The sequence below is a fragment of the Lonchura striata genome, chromosome 13, assembly GCF_046129695.1.
Source record: "Lonchura striata isolate bLonStr1 chromosome 13, bLonStr1.mat, whole genome shotgun sequence".
Lineage (NCBI taxonomy): Eukaryota > Metazoa > Chordata > Aves > Passeriformes > Estrildidae > Lonchura > Lonchura striata.
This window is the reverse complement of record NC_134615.1, coordinates 23115877-23141504: the sequence shown is the minus strand read 5'-3', so window position 1 is coordinate 23141504 and position 25628 is coordinate 23115877. Positions and strand designations below refer to the sequence as shown.

Here is a 25628-nt window from a genome sequence, read left to right as displayed (position 1 = left end):
ACACGGTGACTGGCAGCTCAGGGAGGCGACAATGCCCTGTACCAAGCAGGTGCCCAGCTCCTCAAGGTGCCAGGCAGGCGTTGGTGTGACTGGGCGAGGCTGCTCCCATCCCTGGGGTGCTGTGTGGGGTTTATGAAGTGTTTCTGGAGATGCCAGCTTGCTGCAGGCCCCACTCAGAGCATCGGGAACCTCAGCAAGTGCCACACACAGTCCCAGCTGGGCTGTCCCACACACACACACCCCCTGAGTGCACCCAGTCCCTCCGCACACACTGCCCAGGAGCCCCACACCGAGCTCGGGGCAGCACCGTCTTGGCTTTGCTCGCCCGGCTGTGCCGGCAGACAGGAATCCTCAGATGTGGAGGCAGCCCCGGCATCCTGTCCGTGGTTCTACCCTGTGGTAGAACAGCATGACGTAACCTACCATAGGGTAAAACCACTGGCAGGACACGGAGAGAGGTGGAGCAGGAGCAGGAGCCGGGACAGCAGGCGAGCGCGGGGCGGCAGCGGGCAGGGACACGCCATGAGCTCCAAGGAGGTGTCCCAGGTGAGCCAGAGGGGGCTGACAGGGACACAGGACCCCCTCCAGCCAAGCCACAGCCCATGCCCTCTGGTAACACCATCCCAGGGCAGCAGCAGAGCTGCAGAAACCACATCACACCCTGTCTGCCCTAGCACACACTGACTGCCCGGGAACACCAGGGCCCATTTGCTGCAGGGAGACGAGGCCACTCAGCCCACTGCCCCCACAACTGGGAGCAGCAGGGGAGCCCCTGTGCTCTAACTGCCAGGGACAGGCTGGTGCAATGCTTTCAGGGTGTTTCCCTGCTCCTAAAACCCAGCTGCCCATGTGGATGCCCCTGGACTCCTGTGCTCGAGGGCTGGGAGCCGAGTGCAGCTGCCTTATGCGTGTGCAGGCCATGGGACGCAGGGCACAGGCAGGGCCTGGCCCTGTGGCCCGGCATGCCACGCTCACCTGGCGATGCCACCGTAGTCCAGACCCTCCTCGCCTCGCATGATGATGTACAGCCGGCGCCGCAGGTCGTACGGTTTCATGTTCATGATCTGGGGACGAGCGGGGCAGTTGGCACCATGGGGGGGCCAGCCCCACTCCTGCATCCAGCCCTACTCCTGCATCCAGCCCCGCTCCTGCATCCAGCCCCGCTCCTGCATCCAGCCCCGCTCCTGCATCCAGCCCCGCTCCTGCATCCAGCCCTACTCCTGCATCCAGCCCCGCTCCTGCATCCAGCCCCGCTCCTGCATCCAGCCCTGCTCCTGCATCCAGCCCTACTCCTGCATCCAGCCCTACTCCTGCATCCAGCCCCGCTCCTGCATCCAGCCCTACTCCTGCATCCAGCCCCGCTCCTGCATCCAGCCCCGCTCCTGCATCCAGCCCTGCTCCTGCATCCAGCCCCACTCCTGCATCCAGCCCCGCTCCTGCATCCAGCCCCACTCCTGCTCAGCTCCGCAGCCCCGGCACCTCCCTACCTGCTGGAAGGAGTCCTCGAAGAGCGTCTGCCGAGACACGCTGATCTTCACGTGGCTGGGCAGCGCGTTTGACTGTGGGCAGGGCAAAGGCCGTGTGAGGCTGGCACGCTTCTCCTCACCCACACCTGCCCACAGGGCTCAGGGCACGCACAGAGCTGCCCACAGCCGCTCTACTCACGTGGCAGAGGAAGCGGAACTGGTGGTACTTCCAGCGAAAGCTCCGGTCGTACGCGCCCGGGGAGCCGCCGTGCTTGCTCCTGCCAAAGCAGCAGGGCCTGGTCACACCCCGTGCCCGCCCGAGCAGCCCGTCAGGAGCCAGGCGGGACGAGGGTCACGGGGAGCAGCTCTCCTGGTCAGAGCCCACGCCAGCCCCCGGGCGCGCTGCTGGGGCTTACCCAGACTCGAAGCCCGGGCGCGGGTCCTTGAAGGTGGTGGTGCGGGTGTTGTGGTCCACGAAGTACCGCACGCTCTCGTTTGTGTACTTCATCTCCCAGCCCGGCGGCAGCGGCGGCTCCTGGATCATCCTGCTGGCAAGGAAGGGCTCACCAGACAGGCCCTTCGGGCAGTGCCCCCTCAACTACAGCTCTGTGCCAGGCAGGAGGCAGGATTCATGGCGTGGGACTGGCGAGCGACTGCCCACACCTCGGGAGGGGAGTCCTGCCTGGGCAGCACCCCGGCCACGGCACAGTCAGAGCTTCCCCCTCCATCTGTGGGACACACGGCCTCAGTGCAGGCCAGGCCCCTGGAGGACTGTACCTTCCCAAACCCTGCTCCCCCACGGCCGCCTACCCCTGCGTGCGAGGGTCTTCCCACTGCGTGGTGCGGGTGTTGTGGTTCACGTAATACACTCGCCCATTGTCCTGTCTCTTCTCTAGGAGAAAAGGGAGAGAAAGCGTTAGCTGGAGTCCTGGGAACAGCCCTCCTCTTCCCAGCTCACAGGAAATTTGCTCCCCCATTCCACCTCCCTGGCTCATTTGGAAAAGGCAGGATAAACCTCACGTTCCTCCTGTGTGCCCCAGCTGCCTCAGCCCAGCAGTGCCAGCGTGCAGAAGGTGCCAGGGCAGAGGCCAGCGCTGCCAGGCTGGCACAGGGGCTGTGCTCAGCCACACACCCTCGTGGCACACACACAGCCACTCCTGGGACACGCAGCAGGATCCCTCCACACGGATCCACAGGTGCTTTCGCAAGCTCCCTGCATGGCCTTGCTCCAGTGCACACGTGTGTGAACACACACCCTGCCTGTGCTGCACACAGGCACAGAACAGCTCCAGCACACACCCCAGGCACCCCTGCACACACCCCCTGCCACCCCTGGCACTCCCTGCACCTCCTCCTCCTCCATGTGCTGCATCACTTCCCCATGCCCAGCCCTGCACCAAGCAGGCAGGGACACCCTGTCACCTCCCGGCCACCCTTCTGGCCAGTGCCAGCCCCTCGCTCCATCGCACTCCAGGACTGTGGGCAGCAGCCCCCAAATGATGGCCAGGACTGCATCCATCCCAGGGATCCCATCCATCCTGGGAACCCCACCCCACGCTGCTGTGCCTCCCCAGCCTGCCCAGCTGGGACTGGGGATGGGTCCCTTCTCCTTGCAGATGGGGGGGAGCACCCAGCAAGGGCTCCACCACCACCCCCATCAAGACACTGCCCCTGCAGACTGCCTGAGCAGCCTTGGCCCCTCTCTCCTGCGCCAAGCTCCCACAATTTTAACCCTTCTCCTGCTCTCTCTGGCACAGCCCAGCCCAGCTGCACCCACCAGCATCCCAGCCTGCCCTCTCCAGGGATGCTCTCACCATGGAGGGGATCTCTCTGTCCTGGGGGTGGCACAGGGACTTTTCAAAATGTCCCAGCACACAACACTTGGGCCATTTGGGGATGACCAGCTCTGCTCCTGCCAGCTCTCAGTCCTACTCCAGACCCAGGCAGAGCATCCTGGGAGGCAGCACAGCAGCAGGATGGATCCCTGCTCACCAGAGGAGGGGTCCAGGGACAAGCAAGGACTTCCAACCCCAAGCTGGGGATCTTCCCCAACTCAAAGAACAACCACAAGCACTTCTGCATTCAGCAGCTGAGAGAGGCTGGGAACTCCTCCAGGAAAAGGGGAAGGCAGGGGAAAAAAAGCTGAATTTCACATAAGAGATCGTGCTAGTCAGAGGCAGACTCAGTCCCACGTGCAGCTGAGCACAGGGAGTGCTGGCTCCATGGTCACCCTTCCCCAGGGCCAGCGATGGGAGCGGGGGAGCTGCCGGAGCTGCCGGGGATGGGCAGGGTCCTGCTGCGGGTGGCAGGAGAGTCCCGGGGCATGCAGGGCAGGTGAGGCATCAGTACTTACCCCAGCCGGGAGGAAGGGGCCCCAGAGGATCATTGTCGGACGGGGCTCCGGAGGACTAGAGAGAGCAAAAACACGGAGTAAACCCCAGAGCCGGGAGAGCAGAGCGCAGAGGTGAGCCAGCCCCGCTTCCACTCGCCTCTCCTTGGCTCCCAGGGAACTACAAACAAAACTTGCACGCTCAAAGGGGGGTTAAAAAAAGAAACAAAAAAAAGTAAGTGATAAAAAAAACCAAACCGAAACAAAACAAAAAAAGGCGAGGAGCTCAGGCTTAGCAGGGGCTGGGCAGCCAAGGGGCAGCGGGCAGGGCTGCGCCGGCCGAGGCAGCGGCGCGGCCAGAGGGCTCGGGACGTGCACGGCTGCTCGGCGTCCCTCCGGTACACCTCCAGCCTCCTCCAAGAACCACACACAAGAGGGGAAAAAATATCGCAGGCCTTTCCAATGAAATCATTCCCACAAGCGCTGTCCACGCCCCGCGCTTCCTGGCGGGACGGCGGCCCCCTCCTCCACGGGCAGGGCCGGTGCGGGATGCACGGAGCCCGGTCCGGCCCGGCACGGCCCCGCCCGGCCCGCACAGAGCCCCTTTCTCCCGGTCCGGCCCGCACAGAGCCCCTTTCTCCCGGTCCAGCCCCGCACAGAGCCCCTTTCTCCCGGTCCGGCCCGCACAGAGCCCCTTTCTCCCGGTCCGGCCTGCACAGAGCCCCTTTCTCCCCCCTCGCCCGGCCCTGTTGGGCAAACCCCGCGGGGCTCCCTGCCCACGGAGGGGCCCAGGGCAGCAGGGTGCCTGGAAGTGCTCTGAATGCCTAAATGACCCAAAAGGTAAAACCCCACCGGCTGGAGGGGGGCTGTGCCCCAGCTTCCCGGGATGGATCCCAGGGGATGGCACCCGCAGCCAGACCCAGATCTCCTGCTGGAACCTGGCTCTCGGGGTGCCAGGGCCCCCCCACACCCAGAAAAGCACCAAAACCCGGGTGGGTGCAGCTCATGGCAGCCGGCACCACAGGCTGTGCCCCTGCGAGCTCCGTCTCTTGCACCCACCCCCTGTGCCAGCACTGGCGTGGCCGGCACAGCTCCGACCTGGGGCAGTGTCCACTCCCTCCAACCTGGGGCAGTGTCCACTCCCTCCGACCTGGGGCAGTGTCCACTCCCTCCAACCTGGAGCAGTGTCCACTCCCTCCCGCCAGGACAGGCTGCCCACACAGACACCGAGTCGTGTCCAGCGGTACCACCTCTCTGGTACCTCAGAACAGCTCATGAAAGCAACCAGAGCAGAGCTCTGGGCAGCTCCCCACAGCCCTGGGAACAACCTGGCCCCTGTGCCAAAGACCCTTCGTGCAAAGGATGTGGCACTGGGGCATCTGCCGGGAGAGCGGTCCCTGGCTTCACCCGAGCCCCCCAAACTGTGCCTTTCCCAGGCTCTGCCCCACTGCTCATCACCCCCATACCATCCCCTCCAGCAAGGAGGGCAGAGGGATGCTGGAGGCAGGAGCAGGTCAAGCAGAGAGCCCCTGTGGGGCAGGAGGCAGAGCAGGAGCCATCTCTGCTGGCAGCAGGGCTCGAAACAAAAAGTACAATCGTTTCATCAGGCTAAATTTGGAGCCGAGTCCCTCCCTCAGCAGAGCGTGGCTGGGCAGTTGCAGGGCCTGGAGCAGCTCCAAGGCTGGCGCAGGCAGGGAGGAGGAGCACGGTGGGAGCCCTCCCAGGGGAGCCCCTCCACTGGGCTCCAGCAGAGGCAGGGCCAGCACAGCAGTGGGCTCCAGCTCTGCCCTGAGCCTTGGAAGGCTTGGAGGGACACCCAGGGAGGGACAGGCAGGGGGAGGAGAGGGGCTGAGCTGCTCCTGCAGCCCCGGGAGTGCCCCGGTTGTGTCCCACACAGAATGCACTTTGCACTACACCCCCTCCCAGAGAGCAGCTGAGCTCCTGGATGGAGCCCTGAGCTCACTCCAGTCCCAGCTGGGCCTGCTGGCTTCCTCTGAGGAGATAAAGTCTGTGAGAAGTTCATCCCTGCAGCAGAACTGCTCCAGCCCAGCCCTGCGCCCAGCACTGCAGCCCTGCAGCCCAGCACTGCAGCCCTGCAGCCCAGCACTGCAGCCCTGCAGCCCAGCACTGCAGCCCTGCAGCCCACAGCCAGCAGGGCTGCTCAGGGCAGCAGAGGTGCTCACCCCCCACAGCTGGGTCCAGATCCAGGCAAAGGTTCAGCCAGGACAGGTGTGGTCCCTGCCCAGGAAAAGAATGGTTGAGACCATTCTCTGGGCAAGGAAATGCAAATACTCAGCCCAAACCAGGAATGGGGGAAAGCAGCAGATAAAGCAGGAGGGTGCTGGCCAAGTCTAGCTCGTTCCCTGCACTCTCTGCTCCCTGGCTCCTGCAGCCCTCTCCACTTGTACGCTGAGCCTGAAGCTCCAGGACCCAGCCACGCTGTCCTGAGCCCAACAGAGACCTGGAGAGGGATGAGCTCAGGCCCCAGAGCCTCCTGTCCTGCTACACACCAGGCTGCCACGGCTCCCCGAGCTCCGACAGCAGACTCTTCAGCCCCACAGGTCAGCAGCAAGGCTTGTCTGACGGGAGCCACAGGAGAATGTGTGGCTGGCCACAGCGGCACTGGAGAAACCTCGGGGACAAGCTGCTGAGGACACTTCCCACCACCCTTCAGGGCCATGCAAGCTGGTTTACAAAAAGCAAGTCACTCCCCCAGGGCCTCTGCAGGCAGCTCAGAGTCTGTGAGCTCCCACCCAGGCACTGCTCTGAGCTCACACAGACCCCACAGAGCCCAGCAAGCGCCTGCCCACACTCTGTGCTCCCAGGCAGCCCCGGTGAGGCCAGCGGGAGAGGCAGGTGAGACCCTGGCACTGCCACCCCGGCTCTCACCTGGTACAGGAACCTCTGGCTGAACTGCTGCATGGCCCCTTGCAGCTGGTTGCGCTGCGACTGCCACTGCTCGTAGTTCCTGACGTACTCGGCCGTGGGGCGCTGCCACGTGGTGGTCCGGGTGTTGTGGTCCACGTAGTAATACCTGCCTCGAGGGTCCACGCGTTTCTCCCACCTGGAAGCACCCAAGGAAGCTGTCACTGTGTGGCTCACGCCGCTTGGGTGCTGCGGACTGACACCCTCCGACACCAGGGCTCCGTGCCCAGCTCCAGAACCACTGCTTTCACACCTAAAGGGGCTCTTCTGGACCAGGACCCGCCAAAAGGAAACACAAAGCATGAGTAACTCCTCCAGTAGCGCCTGCAAGGGCACACGAAGCCTGACGGGGTGCTGGGACTGCCGGAGCTCCCACCAGGACGCCGTGAACATCCCCCAGGACAGCGAGCGAGCCGAGGCCTGCAGCCCCCAGCCCCTTACCCTGGAGGAAGGGGTCTCTCCCACGTCGTGGTCTTGTTGTTGTGGTCTACATAGTAGACTCTACCATTTGGCAGCTCCCGCTGTTCCCACCTGCAGGGAGAATAAACCATGAGGCAGGTGATACTTGCTGGCACCAGGAACATCCAGAGAGCTGCTCCTGCTGGGTCAGGGAGCCCAGCTCCTTACATCCTTGGCATTCCAGCCTTTATTTGACAGGTCTGCATGGCAGCTTCTGGGCCTGAGAGGGGCTGCAGCAACTCTGCTTCCTCAACAGGCATAGCTGGAGCATAAACTCATTTCCCCCAGAAAGGTCAGCATAGGATTTCACAGAAGGTCAGTTTTATGCCCTGTGTTTCTGATGTTTTTGTTTGGTTTCTCTTAATGCATCTTCAAAGGGGAGTGTTTGAGCTGGGGCTGGGATCTCTCCCTGGCAGCCCTGGGCTTGCTGCTGACAGCTACAGCTTAAACACACGTGTGGCCACGGTGCTCGGGCTGGGGTGGCCCTGAGGACAGCACAGGTGACAGCAAGCCTGGCTGTACAGGGCCACGCTGCAACCATTCCTTGTGTGAATTCATTCATGAATTTACCCTGGCAAAGGAAAATGCTCTGTGGAGCCCGTGCTTTCTTGTCAGCTTTTATCCTGCAGCAGAGGAGGCGAGCCAGCAGCTGCTGACAGATCAAGTGTTCTCCTGCCACACTTCTGCTCCCACAGGCCTCTCTCCCCATTCAATCATCTGTCTCAATTAATCACCACAAAAAGCTCTAGGAAATTAATACAGCAGCTTCTGTGTGGCAGCAAGGGAGCCAGCCCAGGCTGGCAGGCAGCAGGCAGTCCTGGGGATGGAGCCCCATGGCCTGGGCTCACGCCAGCTCAGCCCCACAGCTGCAGGGACAGCAGTGCCATCACCACAGCCACACAGCTGCAGTGACACAGCTCAACTGCACTGCAGCCAGTGCAACACCAATGGTGCTTCCAGCCAGCAGCACTGGACCCTTCTCCTCCCTGGTGAGGTCAGACACACCAGTGGGTATCCCTGACAGGGAGTCCCAGGCAGGACCTGCTGTGCCCCTGCACCATAAGGGTGAGGGGCTGCCAAGCCTGACACCAGCCGGTTTCCTGCTCACAAACCACAAACTTGGTGCTTCATGAGCAGAAAAGCACCAGGACAGGTAAAACAAGAGCGAAATCTCTAAAGAAGATCAGTTCAGCTGGGGTGTCCGAAGACATGAGCCCCGTGAGACAGATGGCAGAAGGTGCCCTGGCACTTTTAGGGCAGTGGAACTGCCCTGGACAGCTCCTCCAGTCTCATTAACAACAGATGCTCTGATCCATACAGCTCTGAGGACTGGGAAGGTGCCATTCCTGCAGCTATAGAGACCAGAATTCCCATGATGAGAATTCCTCCAGGTTTCTGGATCCCTCTGGGTGCCCTCATGACTGCAAAGAGCCACATGGGACTGGGCAGAGCTGCTGGTGGTGGCAGCTATTGCCTGATGCCCCCTGTCCCCACCTCACACCCTGTAAGAACACTGATGAGCTCACAAACTGCTCCCCAGCAGCTCCTGGGTGGTGTGAGGAGTGAATCTGCTGAGGGCTGGCTCACCCTGTGAGCCAGTGGTGATGAACAGTGGTTACTGCTGCCACACAGAGATGGGGACAATGGGGACAACCCATCCTTGCTCAGACCACCTTGCCCAGCTCCACACGACCCCCAGCATGGGAGATCCACGGCTTTGGGAGCTCTGCCCACAAGCACCACAAAGCACCCAACGTGCCAATCCCTGCCAGCTCCCCTCCAGCTGCCCACAGGCTCTCGATGGCCATGGGTGCAGAGAGCCACAGGCACTGGGAAGTGGCAGAGCTGAGGCAACCCTGCAGTCCAAACAAAACGCCCTCCTTACGTAAGAAACCACAGCCCCGCGGGCTCTGCCAGGCAGCATAAAGCACCTCTTTGTGCGGGCAAGGCAGCGGCACACGCCCCCGGCCGCTGTCCCGCACGGGATCATCCCTGATGGGATCCAGATGCAGGAGCCAGCGGCCCCCTCCCCTCCCTGCACTGCCAATCCTCTCAGAAAGCCCCGCAGCAGAGCTGGACCCCGGCTGGACCCCGAGGCACCGCACGCGCCCTGCTCAGGGGAGCACTGCCCAGAGCATGTGAGGGAGGTTTGGGCACTGTCGGGCTGGAATCACTCAGAACTCCTTCCAGCCCTCTCCAGCCCCAAGGACAGACTCCTAGTTGTGTGAGGGATGCCTCTGAGCCACCACAGCTGGTGCAGATGTTGAGACGCAGAGATCCGAGCACAGCAAATGGCTCGGGATCCCCACATGAACCCAAGCGCCTGTCACAGCCCAGAACGAGCAGGGAGGCTGGGGCCACCCTCCAGAGGCTCAGGTGAGTGCTCCCCACGCTCCCAGGGAAGGAAGGAGACACTCAGAGATCAGGGCAGGGCTCAGGAGGGACATGCCTGGCAGCTCTGCAGGGGACTTTGCTCCTTGGAGTGGCAGAGCTCTCACAGCCAGCCCAGCAAGGACTCTCCTGCATCCCCACCTCCTCAGCTGGGCCCCAAACCACCAGTCAGAATAATTCCGTGGTGAGGTGAGCCTGCCAAAAACCAGCCTCCCTGGAGCAGGGCTCAAGAGAACTGCAGAAGCTCATTTACACCACCCCAGGGACACAGCCCTGTGCAATCCCAGCTCAGCAAATCCCCGTTAGCCCCGGGCCTGCTCTGGCAGCTCCCTGGAACCTCAATGCACCCAGCTCCCCGCTCTCCTTCATCACCTTTGATCTCTGGTCTCCCCTGCCCAGGCCTGCACAGCACAAGCACAGCTCATGCTGCCTTCTTTCTCCCTACAGATCCCACAGCCAGCACGGAAGGTGCTAATCAAAGGTGTCTCCAGAGATCCACATTCCAGGAGCTCAGCCTGGAGAATGCCACACCACACCACCCCTCCAATGCTCCTGTGCATCCAGCTCCCAAAGTACAATGGCTTTATCCTCCTCCCTGCTCTGACACGCTGATTCTCTGGTGTGTGAGCTCCACAGGGAGATGGGCAAGGAGGACACGGCCACCTTTCCATCAGGCTGGGCCAGGTAAACCCAGCCTGCTGTGCCTCAGAAGGCAGCGCCCGCAGCCTCTGGAACCCGGAGCTATCTGCAGGCTTCCCTGCCCCAGCAAAGAAACAGCAGCCTGCTTCCAACCCCAGGTGGGGAAAAGGAGACCTCCAGTCTACCTGGTAGGAGCAGAAAGGGGCACAAGCTCTGGCTGGAATAAAGGCCTTTTTGAGAGCACTGGACTTTTCCAGCTGCCTGGAAACAGGAAGCGCCCAGGCCAGGAGAACAGAAACCCTCACACACCGGCATAAAGGCACAGTGAGCGTTAACCCTAATTACCTGTGACTGACACGCCAGCGGGGCCCTGACCTTCCAGGCATCGCCTCAGCAAAATAAACAGCTCCCTTCATCCCAAACACAGGCCGTTTCACCCCCGCCCACAATTCAGGGCTCTGACACAAGGGGAGAACGGTGCAGCTGCAGCACACTGGGGGCTGAGCCCAGACCCCACTGCTGCCCCCCACCCCGAGCCAGCAGCTCCCAGTCCCCTCCAGCCCCTTCCCGACGTCCCCTGGAGGAGGAGGAGGAGGAGGATGAGCATCCGCACCAGGGAGAATGAGCACCACTACTGGAGGCTCCTGCCCCTGTCCCCAGCAGTGGCCAATGCCTCTGTGGTGTCCCCAGAGCGTGTCTGTGCCCTCCTGCTCAGTGAGAGCTCCCTGAAAATCCACGCTCAATCTCCCAGGTGTTTGCCTCTGACTGATCCCTTGAGGAGCCCCATGAGAGCAAAGGCTCTGCTGCTCCACGGGCACAGAGATGTCACCCGCTGTCCAGTGCCCCGAGCACCCAGTGGGCACAGGGCAGACCCCAGCCCAGAGCATCCCGGGCAGGCAGGCAGGACAGGGAGCACAGGCTGTGCCAGGCAGGGGGCACAGGATCCTCAGCACCTGCCCAGGCCCTCCCTGTTCTGCTGAGCACCAGCAGCCCCAGCAACTCCTGGGACAGCACTTTCCCTGCCTCACACAGCCTCTGGTCCCAGCACACAGCAGTGCTCCAGCTGGTTCCTGTGCCTCTCCCCGTGGGCCACAGGCAGAGCTTACCTGGAGGGCACAGCTTACCTGGGGGGGGCAGAGCTTACCCGGAGGGCACAGCTTACCTGGGGGGGGCAGAGCTTACCCGGAGGGCACAGCTTACCTGGGGGGGCAGAGCTTACCCAGAGGGGTACAGCTTACCTGGGGGGGGCAGAGCTTACCCAGAGGGGTACAGCTTACCTGGGGGGGGCAGAGCTTACCCAGAGGGGTACAGCTGACCCGGGGGGGAAGCAGAGCTTACCCGGGGGGCAGAGCATCCAGGGCGAGCGCCCGGGCCGGGGTGGCACTGGGGCCCGAGGCCGCCTCCTCCGCCTCTCTGGAGCTGCTGAGGGCAGGAGGGGCAGGGGCAGCGGAGCCCTCGGCCGGGCCGGACGCCGGGGACGGAACGCTGGCCCCTGCCGCCGGCCTGTCCTCATCCGTGTCCACGGCAGCCACGGCGTCCCCGTTCACTGCAAGGGAGAGGGCAGGGCTCAGCTCAGGGAGGGCACGGCTGGCTGACCCTCCCGGAGCAACCCCAGCACGGCACCCTCAGGGCTCCCAGCCTGCAGCAAAGGCAGCACCTGCTTCACCCAGACCCCTCTGGAACCACTGCCACCGCCTCCATCCCGAGACAGGAGCACAATGTGCTTTGCATTTGTGCCCAGGGTCTCTGCTGCCACTGGAAACAGGCTGCAACCCAGGTGGGAACTCAGGGAATGAGAGGGAGCCCCAGAACAGTGGGTACAGCATCTCCCCTGAGGCAGAGTGAAACCCAGGTTCCACAAGCCAACTGCACTGGAAAGAGTTAAATGTTCCTGGATTCCACTGAACCTTTGGAAAAGGGAAAAGACAGAGCAAAGAAAACAATTGAGGAGGAAAATGAAGAGCAAAAAAAATGAAAGGGAATTTGTTAGAGGAATATTTATTAGACACCAAAACCCCAAGACCTGGCAGCCCAGCTGAGAACCTTTGGTACAAGATATCCTGGCTGGAGTGATAAAGCAAAAGCTTTATAAAAACCCACGAACAAGGAACAAAGGAGTGAGGGATGCAGAAGCCCAAACATTTAGAAGCATTGTAGGAAAAAGCAGTATAAACCCTCATGGAAAGGAGACTGAAGAGCTACAGATGCTCTGTAGAAGAGACAGAATGCTCAGGACACTCAGGCAGCTGGAGGGTGGCCAGCACCAGAGGGATCCTGGGACACAGCAGCAGCTGGAGGTGTCCCTAGGCAGCAACTGCAGGTAAGGGAGATTTCCAGGTCAGCAGCAACTTCCACCAGAGTCCTGCAGGACTCAGCTGAGGCAGTCTCTGACTGCCCCTTATCTCCAGCAAGCCTGGGAAAAGGTCATTTCAGAAGCTTCAGTCATGTTGTGAGAAGCTTCAAAGGGAACCTGCAGCAGGACCCAGGTGATCTCAGTCCTGGACAAAGCAGGAAAAGCTGATCCAAAGTTCACCTGGATAAGGAAGGGCTCCAGAGGGAACATAGCAAAGGCTGAACATTGCGGCTGTGGGGAAAACACACCCGGGAATAATCTCCTTTTATTGTTAGCTGAAATTACAGCCCTGAGTGACAAATGTAATGGGGATGTTCTTGCAACAACCTGCTTGAAAAACATGGCAGTGTCACCAAAATGGGCCAAACTGAGGGGGAAGAGGCTGGTTTCTAGAGGCATTCCAGGGTGGCCAGCACTAACCCCAGCCACACAGAACACTGCTCTCTCCATCCCAAGCCTTTGCTGACATGACCCGTGGGAGGCGTGGAGGGTGGTACAACAGCAACAAGGACAGCACAGTCATAAAGCCACCAGGGAGGCTGTGGCTGGGCCAGTAAAAAGTGCTTTATATACACCAAAGCCAAGGAGCCAAGTTGCACTTGGGATCAAAATCCCTGTCCCCAGCCTGAGGGACTGTCCACAGAGCGAGGAGCCTGGGGAGGGCTGGGCTTTGGCAAAAATGGGCTCTGGCAAAATTGAAATTGCATTGCTCCAGGTTTTCCAATGCAAAAAATACCAAACTCCTGGGTTGAACAGCACATTTCCTTCTATCCAAAACAAAGCACTCTGCCTCTTCATCTCCCACAAAAGCAAATGCAGTGCAGAGGAGCAGGAGATGCTCCACAAAAGCCAGAGAAGAAAAGCAGATCAGCCATGTGTGACTTCATAGTCAGGTACTCAGCAGGTCCCAGTCCTGCTCCACAAGGGATTTATGGCTTTGTGGATAAATCCAAGAAATGACAAGAGAAATCTTTCAAAAAATAGCCAGTCTGGAAAGAAGCCCTGTTTGAGAGGTGAGTTTGTGCCTTGTCTGGTGCTTGACAGGCAGCTGCTCCTGCCCCCTTCAGAGCTCAGAACATTTTCACTGAAGACTGATGGCACATTCAGCTGAACCCTGGAAAAAGCCCACTCAGTGGTGACCACTGTCCTCTCCACCGTGACAGCAGTGACACTGCTGTCCCAGTATCCTTTAGAACACCTGGAGCAGGTGACTCCAGAGTGGAGTCACAGAAATCATTCCTGACAGGCAGCACAGACCCTCCCAGTGCACTCAGCGGAGCTGCCTGGCTTACCAGAAGGAAAATCAATAAAAACCCATCAATGCACAGGGACAAAATTCCCAGGCACTACGAGATGCATTACAAATCTCAGCAGAGTCTGATTTTCTCCACAGAGACTAGCCCTGAGCTCTGCCCCCACCTCCCACGAGCGCTGGGTCACCTGTGCCATTGGCCACGCCGTTGGCCACACCGTTGGCCGTGCCGGTGGCCGTGCCGGTGGCCGTGCCGGTGGCCACGCCATTGGCCATGCCGGTGGCCGTGCCGGTGTGCTGTGAGCTCTTGGCCTGCTGCCGGTGCCGGCTCCTGGCACCGGGACTTTGCTCTCCACTCCCCGTGTTCCCCCGGGCTGCTCCGGCCGCGTGTCGGTGTGTCCTGCAAGGGAGGGAGCACAGGAGGTGAGACACGTCCCATGGAAATGCCACTCCTGCCCTTCCACCCTGGGCTTCTGCTGCTTCTGCCCAGCACAGCCACCGGTGTCCCTGGGAAGGGCCAGGATATGGTTCCATGCCTCTGCTGAGGGCAGTGCTCGGAGCTTCATGCTGCCTGCTCAGACCTGCCCACAGTCCTGGCACACACCTGCTGGTGGCAGAGACCCACAGAGGAGTCACCTGGGGGACACCACCTTGCTTTCTTCACAGGGGTCACTCTGTGTGCCAGAGAATGGCCCTGGACACTCACAGTCAGGCACACAGTGGATCCCAGCTCGCTCCGTCCACCCCTGCAGATCCCAGGAGATGCCACAGCAGCCCTGGGTCCTGCACCGTGGTGGGGACCCTCTCCAGTGCCTCGTGCCTGGCTCCAAGCCCAGCACAGAGGCAGGTGAGGAAGGTGCTCCCAGGACAACTGTGGCTCAAAGGAGAGAGCAAGCAGGCAGGAAAGGTGAGAGCTGAAATCACAGCACGAGCTGTGACCAGCTCAGGTGCAGCTGCTCCCTCTCTTGGGGGTCACTGCCACCCTGGAGCTCACCTGCCACCTTTCTCCATGGCCAGGGCAGCCCAACATTCCCTGGCAGAGCACCTGCAGCTGCCCCGAGGAAACTCACTGCCTTGTTCCATCCAGGGGCTCCAAGGCAGCACAAAGGCATTCCTGAAATAGCTGGGTTTCACCTTAAGAATTCATTCCTGCAAGCAGGAGGGGGACAGGGCAGGAGGGGAAATGCTGTCATCCCAAATGTGGGGGGGCCTGAGGAGCAGAGGCAGAGCCCAGGCACCTCCACCCAGGCTGGCAGCCCAGGCAGCAACCACAGAGGGTAGAGACTTCAGGGAAAAGGACATCAGTTCCTCCCAGCCAAAATCTACCTTAAAAGGGCAAAACCCACAAACTGTCCCCAAGTCTCACGGCTGGTGCTGGGAGGGGACAGCAGCTTGGCAGCAACAGGGCACAGATCAGTCATGCCACTCTCAGCAGCTCCAGCAAGCAGAACCCTCCCACTCGCTCCAAAGCTGCTCTCCTTGGGGAGCGGCTCATGGCAGGGCTGGGATCGGGAGGAGACATGGGAAAGCAGGAGATGGTTGTTGAAAATAGATCAGATGAGAGCCACGGGCAGAGCAGGAGCTGCTGTGAGCACTTGAGTGAGCCACAGACCCCTGGGAGGGCAGCCCCAGCCAGGGGCTCCTGGAGGGGGCTCCTCGGACAGTGAAAGCCCAGCTGGCCCCAGACACGGCTCCAGGCTGTGGCCACCAGCACCCAGCAACATGGGGCACCTGTGGGGAGAGGGGAGGCTCCTCTTCCCCCATCAAGGGGCCCTCACTGCCATGGCTCAGAGGGCACACTGGTACCATCCACCTCCCAAAAGCTGGCTGGGACCTCTCCCCATGGCGAGGCCAGAGGCAGCACAGCACCCAGAGCCCTGGCCAGAGGGGAACAGGCAGGTGCCACCAGCCTGTCCCACTGGGAACAACCTCTCTGGCATGGGATGGCTCGGGTCCCTGCCCTCCTCAGCACAGATGAGCTCAGAACTGCCCAGGGAGTTTTTAGAAACCAAAACAGGATGTTTCCAGCCGGCGGCACAGAGTTGCCAGCCTGAATTAGCCAGCCCGCCCAGCCCAGCCCAGCCCTCCTACGAGTGCTCCCATCTGGGCATTGTCTTTTAATAGACACTGGAAACAAACCCAGCACAGCCACAGAGCACGGCGGGATGGGAGCGTGCGCTTAAAATAGGAGCAAGGAAAAAACCAGGCAGAGCACGGATGGGAAGAGCCGGGCTGGGATGGAGAGGGGTGTGTGGATGGCAGCCCCTCTCCCACACCAGGGGCAGGACCCTGCTGTCCCCATCAACCTGGGGACCTTGGCTGGCTGCCCCACTGCCCCTCCTGGGCTGGGGCAGATGATGCCAAAGAGTAAAGTCGCATCAGCCAGGTGCCACCAACCCTTCCTTCTTCCCCTCCTGCCAAGGCCAAGTCCCCTCGCCACGGTGGCCAACAAGGACCCCAGCCAAGAACCCCAGGAAGGGCCAGTTCCTGCAGTTGGGATGGCCAGAAGGTCCCTCAGGAGATGCAGCAGAGGTGACAGCATGTCTCAGTCTCACTCAGCACATCAGAGGCCAGGCTGTGGCCGAGGAGGAGGAGGGCAGAGAGCAGCTGGAGCCGGTGCTGGCTCTGGGAAGCAGAGCACCATCTCTGGGAAACAACTGGGAGAGCCTCAGTGCCATGTGGGCAGCGAGAGCACGGCTCCCGAAACACGGAGCTGAGAAATTCCCCCTGTCCCTGCCAAAGGAGGGGAGGCAGCCACGTCCCCCAGCACCCAAATGAGAGATTCATGGAATAATTTGGGTGCGAAGGGACCCAAAAGCTCATTCTCATTCCAGTTCCTGCATGGGCAGGGACATCTTCCCCTATCCCAGGGTGCTCCAAGCTCCATCCAACCTGGCCTTGGACACTGCCAGGGATGGGGCAGCCACGGTTTCCCTGAGCAGCCTGTGCCAGGGCCTCCACAAACAGGGGTTGTGGCACCCATGGCCCCAGCTCTCAGTCAGAGCTCTCTCTCTCACTGCACAGAGGGCTGTGGAATTTCACACCCAATCACCAAGATTAGCAGCAAATCCCAAGATGACATTTGTTCAGGAGAAGAAAGAGAAGCCCTGACCAAGCAATTTCCCTTGCAGGGACAGTGTGGAAATAGCTGAGGAGCAAAGAATGCCCCTTTTCTTCCCATCCTGCGCCGAGCGACTTTGCCAGCATCCATCACCAAGCCCAAGAAAATAAACACGGCTCTGTGTATAAACACAGCAACCATCAAACAACATTCCCAAGTGCAAGGGACCCACATTCCAGCCCAGAGCATGCAGCTGCTTCCACTGTGGGTACGGAGAGCAGTGCTGTGCCCCACGGAGCAGCACCACATCAAACCGAGCAGGTACATCCAGAGCAACCCCAAATTCAGGTTACTGCAGCACAGACTGAGAACTAGCTCAGAGGTTTCCCCAGCAGGGCAGCCAGGGGATATGGCTGATGGCAGGCACACCTGGCAGGTGTCTGAAGGTGCCCTGCACAAGTCCTGGCCAGAACTGACCACATTCAAGGTGACACCTGAGGCAGAAACTCCTCACAGCTGATGGGAAGGCAGTGAAGAATGGGCAACGAGCAGTGCCCGGGCTCAGCCTCCCAAACCAGAATTTTCTTTGCAGGTTCTCTAGCACCTCCTGAGAGCTGCTAAGTGCCTGCCAAGCCCAGCTCAGTCAGGTCACTGAGCACTTCCCACCCCTGGGGAGGCTGTAACACCTGGACAGAAGGAATCAACAGGAGCAGCCACCACAGAAGGGCACGATCTGTGCTCAAAAAGTGCTCCCAATTTCTACCCCCTCCCTCCTCAGGTGGGATGAACACACAACATGGAAAGACAAGGTCACTTTTTGAGCCAAAAACATCAACTCTGGTGTGTGCCCAGCAGATAAAGGAGCAGAAGGGCTCGAGGTGTGAAGCTTGTAGCTGAGAGTGCTCCTGAGCCTGGGCCACGCAGAACCTCCCACGGACAGGCTGCAGGCGCCCTCTCCACAGCCACATCCTACCCAGAACATCTGTACAGGCTGCTGGGCCACTGCCATGCTCTGGAAATATAAATAGGTGTTAAATTCAACTCCATGTTGACAGTGTGACACGTCTCTCAGTAACCACAGCTCCAAAAGGAGCAGCGCTGAGCCACTCCAGCCCGGCAAGGAGGCAGAGCAGGGCAGGGCACGGAGCCAGCTGCAGGATGGCCTGCTGCCCAAGCACCTCACTTCCCTTGGAAGCAGCTGCTATTTCCCTGCAGCTCTGCTTCTCCAGCTCTCCCTGGACCTTTGTAAGCATCTCCCTGTGGCCATTGCCTGGAGGGGCACTGTGTTTCCCAGCCTGGCCAGAGCTGTGCTCACGTGCTGGGCTCCCCGTGCTCCCCATGTGAAGGGACCCCACTTGGCTGGTTTGCCTCACTGCCCCATCCTAGACAGACCATTTTTTCAGCTGCCAGTGGAGCAACTGGTGGAAACTCTCTGAGCCATCACAGACTTGATACTCCTTGAGACACCAACACTTTAGGAGAGGCTCAGGCTGGTCACAGCCCAGCTGTACAGTCACTCCTCTGCACTCTGTGTCCCCCAGCAAGGCCACCCCTGCTCCCCACCTCCCGTGTGCTGTGTGACAGGGGTGTACTGGGAGACCTGGAGTGGGGTGCACAGCACAAGGACAATCCAGACACAGTCACAGCAACCCCTCAGTAATGGACACACGGCGTGGGACCCTCACCTGGGCCTGCTGCCAAAGCAGTTGGTGCTGGGAGGTTGGTGCCGGCCCTCCGTGGCCACTGCTGTGCTGGGGGGGTCCCGTCCAGGCACCTGGGACCCTGCATTGGGGGAAGAACAAGGGCTGAAGGACTGAGCCACCTGCAGATCTACCCTCCTGCCATCCAGAAAGGAGCCCCAAAAAGCACAACAGCCCTGTCCCTTGCAGGACAGACCCCCAGCACCCAAGGAGTCCCCACCTCACACCATACAGCCCGGCACTGCCCAGCCCCCCAGCACCCCATGGCTCCAAGTGGGACACAGGACCCTGCAGAGCTGGCAGTGCCAGGAGAGCACTGCATCCACAGCTCCCAGATTCCACAGGTTTTGTTTTCCAGCAACAAAGAGAAGGAGCCAAGGGAAAGCAATGCACCAAGCCCTGTTCTGTACAAGCTCTGCTCTCCTGGCAGCCCTGAGAGATCAGCCCATGACCCCAGGGACGCCCTGGCATGGGGAGCTCTCATGAGTGGATCAGCAGCAGGCACTGACACCATTTCCCAGTCCTCACAGCAGTCAGGGAAGGGGCTGAGCCGGCCAGGGAAGGGGCTGAGCCGCTGGAAGGCAGGAGGAGGGCTGGGGAAGGGCCGCTCCTCCCCGGCTCTGGGAGGCTGCTGAGAGCCCGTGGACACTCCCGTTCCGCTCCTGCCACACGCTGACACTGGCGGGAGCCCACGGGGCTGGCCCGGGGTGGGCACGGGCTGGGGCGGGTGCTGGCCTGGGGTGGGCACGGGCTGGGGCGGGTGCTGGCCTGGGGTGGGCACAGGCCGGGGGCGGGTGCTGGCCTGGGGTGGGCACGGGCCAGGGGCGAGTGCTGGCCTGGGGTGGGCACAGGCCGGGGGCGGGTGCTGGCCTGGGGTGGGCACGGGCTGGAGGCGGGTGCTGGCCTGGGGTGGGCACGGGCTGGAGGGGCGTGCTGGCCTGGGGTGGGCACGGGCTGGGGTGGATGCTGGCCCGGGGTGGGCACGGGCTGGGGTGGGTGCTGGCCTGGGGTGGGCACGGGCTGGGGTGGGTGCTGGCCTGGGGTGGGCACGGGCTGGAGGGGCGTGCTGGCCTGGGGTGGGCACGGGCTGGGGTGGGTGCTGGCCTGGGGTGGGCACGGGCTGGAGGGGCGTGCTGGCCCAGAACACCGTCCCGGGTGCCAGTGCTGCACTCGCCCCGCTCCGCTCGCCCGCCGGGCGCTCACCCTCGGTGCCGGCGGTGCCGTCGGGAACGCTGCCCAGAGCAACAGCCGGGCTGTCCAGGAACACCGTCAGCTCGCCGCCAGACACAACGCTGCCTTTGTTCTCCGTCTGCAGGTCCAGGGTCAGCTGCCTGTTCTCCACTGCGGGACACGGAGAAAGAGACCCCCGGTCAGCACCGGGACACCGGCCCCCGCAGCTCCTCTGCCAGACCCCTGTGCCAGCCTGCCCAGCCTGCCCCCATCCCAGGGGACAATGTGCCCACGCCCTCAGGGACACCAGGGCTGGCCCCACAACCACACCCACCCACCAGTGCTGCCAGAGGACCCCGGCCAGTCCCACCACCCGCTCCTGAGAAGATCCTTCTTCACCAGCCCTCAGGATCCCCTCACCCCTTTGCTGCCCCGGGGCCCTGGCTGTGACACCGAGACCCACATCGCTCACAGATGCAGGAGCTGTAGGGCAGATCCCAGCAGGAAAGCCAAGGGATTTCACACCATCACCAGGCTGGAAGAGACCTTCAAGATGATAGAGTCCAGCCCATGCCCAACACATCAACTAAACCAGGGCACCGAGTGCCACATCCAGGCTTGTTTCAAACACATCCAGAGATGGTGACTCCACCACCTCCCTGGGCAGACAATTCCAGAACTTTATCACTCTTTCCATACAAAGTCTTTCCTAATAGCCAGCCTAAATTTCCCTTGGCCCAGCTTAAGACTGTGTCCTCTGGTTGTGTCAGTGCTGCCAGGACAAAGAGACTGACCCCCACCTGACTACAGCCATTTTTCAGGGAGCTGTAGAGAGTGGTAAGGTCATCTCTGAGCCTCCTCTTCTCCAGGCTAAACACCCCCAGCTCCCTCAGTCGCTCCTCACAGGGCTTGTGCTCCCAGCCCCTCACCAGCCTTGTTGCCCTCCTCTGGACGTGCTTGAGTGTCTCAACGTCCTTCCCAAACTGAGGGGCTCCCTCAAGATGACACAAGGAACAGGAGGGGTCCTGCATGATGGCGAGTATCCCTCCATCCACATCCCCGTGCATCACCTCCACTGAACAAAACCAGCACAGAGGGCTGTCCCCAAACAGGAACACTGCAGCAGCACTGGACTGCATCCACAGAAGGTTCTGGAGAGGGTGCCATGGGCTGGGAGGCTCCTGGAGACAGCTGCCAGCTCCACTCCCTCCTGAGAGAGCCAGTCTGGCTTCATCAGCTTGGCTTTGCTGGTCCCTGGGGCAACAGGGGCACAGCACAGCCCTCAGCACCCACCCCATCACAGCAATGCATGCCAGTGCCAGCCAGACTGAAACACTCGTCACAGAAGGCCAGAAAAATTTGGCTGCACCAGCCTGGGACACTAGCCCAGACGCTTCCTGACTCATTTGCTCAAATAATATTTTTATTATACACGGATTGCTCATGACACAATGGCACCATTTTTTAGCGACCTGCTTTGTCCCGGTGTGACGCGGGGACGGGGTGCGGCTCAGGACAGCAGGAGCAGGATGGGAGCACACCCCCATGGAGCCCTTGTCCCACCTCTAGCTGTGAGCTGTCCCACACTGGGACTTGAAACTTCCTTCTCCAAGGCCCCATAAAACACAGTGACACAGGGTGTGCAGTGACACAGGCTGTGCAGTGACACAGGGCCGTGGGACAGCACTGTGGATCTGAGGGAAGTCTCCAGTTTTTAGTGCCAAGTGGGCAGGTGTCTCCTGCACGACAGGGGCACATCGCTCTGTCACTGATCACCATCAGCCAGCAAAGGATTCTGCTGAGCCTGGTCTTCCCCTCTGCCTCACGGAGCTGCACTCCACTTGCCTCCATGGGAAACCGACCTCACAGACAGTTTTAAGAGCCTGAGACAGAAGATGCTACTGAGCACGGCCAAAAACCAGAACAAACCCAGAGCCTGTTTCCCCCCTGGCTCCTCCACGCCGTAGGAACCCGCATGTTCTCCAGGGTGCCTCCATCCCCCTCCACGCGCGCCGTGCTCGGGGCCGCACAAGCCCTCATTGTGCGGGCGCCCGGCGGAGGCGCAAAGACAAGGTGTCTCCAAGAGGAGGATGTGAACATGAACCTCCCAGCCGGCTTCCTTCTCCCCCCCTCCACCCCCTCCAGCTTGTTTAAAGAAAATAAACACTGGCAAACCTTCCACTCCCTGTCCCCGCGCAGCGTGCGGGACGCACAAAGGGACATTGCTGCTGCACCGACGGCGGGTCCCCCGAAGGGCCCGGCACAAAGCTGCCTCTGTCCCGCCGCCTGCCAGAATGTCAGAGGGATTATTATTATTTTGGGAGGGGGTCGGGGGGTGATTTGGTCCTGAATAAGGTCTCAGTTCAGCTACTTCCAGTGCCCTGCACGCAGCATCAGAGCTCCCATTTAGCAGAGGTGAGCTGGAATTCACACCCAGCCCGTTAAGCGGATTTACGGTTCCACGAAACCAGGCTGGGTGTGATAACGGCCCCGGGCTGAGCCCCAGCCCCGGGACCCCCAGGAACCACACGTGTCTGACCCCAGGGAGCTGCCACGCAGGAGGGGCAGCCCCTCTGGAAGACCCCGTGTGAGGTGGCTCCAGCTCCACAGCTGCATCCCAGAAGATTTTCAGACATGGCCAAAATGAGCTTCCCAGTCGCTCAGCTTCCCAAACCTCACGCCAAGCTCTTTGCCCAGTCCCACTGGATGCAAAGGCCAATTCCCATTCCAACAGCTCCACGCGAGTGTCCAGGTTTTGTCTGGGATGAATCAAAGCTCCCTGGTGCCCAGCAGGTGAAGACTGGCTCAGCCTTTGTGCATTCCCACAGAAGGAATGGCTCCATGCCGTGGCTACAGTCCCTCCAGGAACAAGCAAGGGGCAGGTTAAGCCTTCTGCAGACATTCCCAAACCAAGAAGGAACCCAGAGTTTAGGGGAAGGGATAATCTTCAGTGTCCCATGAAAGTCTCCCCAGGGAAGCTTTGCCTTCGCTGTTGATCCAACCTTAACCACCAGCAGCTTAGAGACAACTGTGTCCCACTCCATTTATCTCAGGGATAACCAGGAGGCCCCCAGGTTTCTGTATCTGTCCTCTAAAAGGTGGCATGGGACGGGCACTCTCCAATCCCCCCAGTGACCTACTGGCTGGATGACCAGTTTTGTGGGATTACATCCCTGCCACGGCAGAGCCAGCTCATGGATCCGCTGGGACATGCAGCACAGCCCAGCTCCTCTGCCATCACAGCCACAATGGGGTGGAGCTGCAGTTTTCCAGAGGCTGGGAGCTGCTGCTGGTGTCCTGCAGGATCCCAGGAGGCTACAGTGCCAGCCACTCTGCCTGGGGCACCGCAGCAGGGCCCCTGCAGGATCCCTAAAGCCCTGGCACGCGGTGCCACTCGGCACACAGCGGGACCAGCACAGCCAGTAGGGCCAGGACAGGCTCCCACAGCCCAGGACGGGCTCCCACACAGCCCAGGACGGGCTCCCACAGCCCAGGACGGGCTCCCACACAGCCCAGGACGGGCTCCCACAGCCCAGGACGGGCTCCCACAGCCTAGGACGGGCTCCCACACAGCCCAGGACAGGCTCCCACAGCCCAGGACGGGCTCCCACAGCCCAGGACGGGCTCCCACAGCCTAGGACGGGCTCCCACACAGCCCAGGACGGGCTCCCACAGCCCAGGACGGGCTCCCACAGCCTAGGACGGGCTCCCACACAGCCCAGGACGGGCTCCCACACAGCCCAGGACGGGCTCCCACACAGCCCAGGACGGGCTCCCACAGCCCAGGACGGGCTCCCCCACAGCCCAGGACGGGCTCCCACAGCCCAGGACGGGCTCCCACAGCCCAGGACGGGCTCCCACAGCCCAGGACGTGGGGCTGGCTGGGCCAGGAGCTCCCGGAGCCCGGGAACAAAGAGGTGCCTCTGCAGCAGCAGCAGCTCGGGGGCCGGGGCCGGGGGCGTGCCACGGCAAACGAGCTGTTTTATGGGAGCCCTGGGAGCAGCTGGGCTCCTGGAAGGCTCCAGCCCTGCTGGCGATGGAGCTGCTCCTGACCCACCTCTCCACCTCCCCGGCCAATCCCCGGGAAGGCGGCAGCGGCCGCCTGCCAGCGGAGAGGCCCCGCAGGAAGCGCCGCCGCTGCGAAAGCGCGGCCGGAGCCCGGCCCAGGAGCTCCTGCAGCCCAGAGCCGGCTCCAGAGGCTCTCACAGCCCTCCCGGGAGCTCGGGCCTCACCGCCGAGCTCTTCTGCCATGCTCCAGGCCTCAGAGCGGGGACCTTCCCCCTGCAGTGAGGCATGCGTGGCAGGAGGGCTGACAGCAGCATCCTGGCACGCGCTGCCACGGGTGTCAGCAGCAGTGGGGACACTGTCCTGCCCGCTGAGGAGAGCCACAGCAACACCAACCCGAGGCCACAGCCACACTCACAAATCAGCTTCTTTCATAAAGCCTCACCAAAACGCTACAAACCCAGCTAAGAGGGGCTGCTGTTCACTCTTGGCTGAGCCCCTCTCAGGATGCAAGAGGAGGGCCAGGCCCCACTGCCCTTCACATGAAGTGTCTGACTCAGGATGGCTTGAAATCCCAGATGCCTTCTGCAGGCCCTTGCCTGACCCAGCCCCTTCCTCAGGCTGGCAGGCAGAGGGAACACACTCCCCGATTCCCAGGAGGGCAGGAGCCCCTGAGAAAAGGATCTCCCAGGTTCCCACGGGACCCCAGCAGCCTCTGGCCCTCTCAGACATGCAGCAAAGCCCGAAGGCTGAGCACGAGCCTGCAGAGAAGAGGAGGGGGCAGATGCCAGCCCAGACAAGGAGGGCAGGCAGGAGCAGAGGGGCAGCACCTTCCCAGGCAGGGCAGGGCAGGCTCTGCAGCTTTAAGAGTCCTTCCTCCCTCCCAGCCCACAGTGTCAAGGAAAAATCTGACACGTTTTTTCTGGGGGATGTTAACAGACAAGCTAGAACAGCCAGTCGCCTTTTCCATTCATTTTCCACACAGCCTCCTGGGACGGCTGGGAATGAAAGAGCCAATTGTGCCCCCGTGGCGGCGCAGGTAGGGCAGGAACCGCGGCGGCTCCGGGAGCCCAGCACAGCCCCGGCACAGCCCCGGCACGCCTCGGGGAATAACGGCTGCAGGGGAGGGCGCCCAGGGGCACAGGCCCCACAGCTGTGGGGCTGCCTGGCTGCTACAGCCCAGCAGAGCCAGCCCGAGGCACACGTCCAAGTCCCCGCAGGCCTCGTGAGAAGACAGCGGCAGCAGCAGCACGGCTCCGGCGCGTCCCTCGCTGCCGCAGCACCCGGTGCCACCCAGAGCCACGGCGGGGACGCCGCCGCGGCTGCAGAGCCGGGGCACCGGGGGAAGCAGCTCAGCCCGGCCCCCGGCACCGGGGAGGGTCTGAGGCAGCGCCGGATCCCTCGGGGCGCAGGAGGCCCCTCTCCCCGCTCAAAGCCAGCTCTGTGTCTCACAAGCTTTGCTTGGAGGAGACAGAGCCGCCTTTTCCAGCCCCGCGCCGCCCGGCCCTGAATGGCCGCTTTATGTGGGAGCTGCTGCCACGGGCCGCGTGCTGGCAACCGCAACGGCGGCAAATAGCAGCGGGGTTTGTGCTCCCAGCGGCGCGGCCAGCGGGCTGACGCAGCCACGGCTTCCGGCACGGCACGCCCGGCCCGGGCACACAACGGCACCTTGTTCCTGCTGGGAGCGCAGCCGCCGCTGCCCCGTGGCCTGCTCTGTGCCCTGCTCTGTGCCCCATGCCCTGCTCCGTGCTGTGCCCTGATCTGTGCCCTGTCCTGTGCTGTGCCCCATGCCGTGCCCTGTCCCGGGCAGCCCCAGCCCCATGACCTGCTCCATGCTGTGCCCTGTGCTCTGCCCCATGCCCCGTCCTGTGCCCTGCT

At 61.7% G+C, this 25628-nt stretch overlaps 1 protein-coding gene across 1 annotated transcript in view; it reads right to left on the bottom strand.

Annotated features, from left to right (window-relative positions):
- WWP2 (WW domain containing E3 ubiquitin protein ligase 2) overlaps positions 1 to 25628 on the bottom strand; it is a 33616-nt gene that overhangs the window by 4624 nt on the left and 3364 nt on the right. Inside the window, exons 5-16 of the mRNA XM_021526903.1 lie at positions 19779 to 19916; positions 18561 to 18657; positions 14003 to 14214; positions 11548 to 11755; positions 7162 to 7251; positions 6685 to 6859; positions 3820 to 3874; positions 2277 to 2358; positions 1883 to 2011; positions 1666 to 1744; positions 1488 to 1559; positions 976 to 1064 (exon numbers count right to left, since the gene is read on the bottom strand). Of these exons, the coding sequence (XP_021382578.1) occupies positions 976 to 1064; positions 1488 to 1559; positions 1666 to 1744; positions 1883 to 2011; positions 2277 to 2358; positions 3820 to 3874; positions 6685 to 6859; positions 7162 to 7251; positions 11548 to 11755; positions 14003 to 14214; positions 18561 to 18657; positions 19779 to 19916 (1426 nt within the window). The remainder of the gene's footprint in view (positions 1 to 975; positions 1065 to 1487; positions 1560 to 1665; positions 1745 to 1882; positions 2012 to 2276; positions 2359 to 3819; positions 3875 to 6684; positions 6860 to 7161; positions 7252 to 11547; positions 11756 to 14002; positions 14215 to 18560; positions 18658 to 19778; positions 19917 to 25628) is intronic.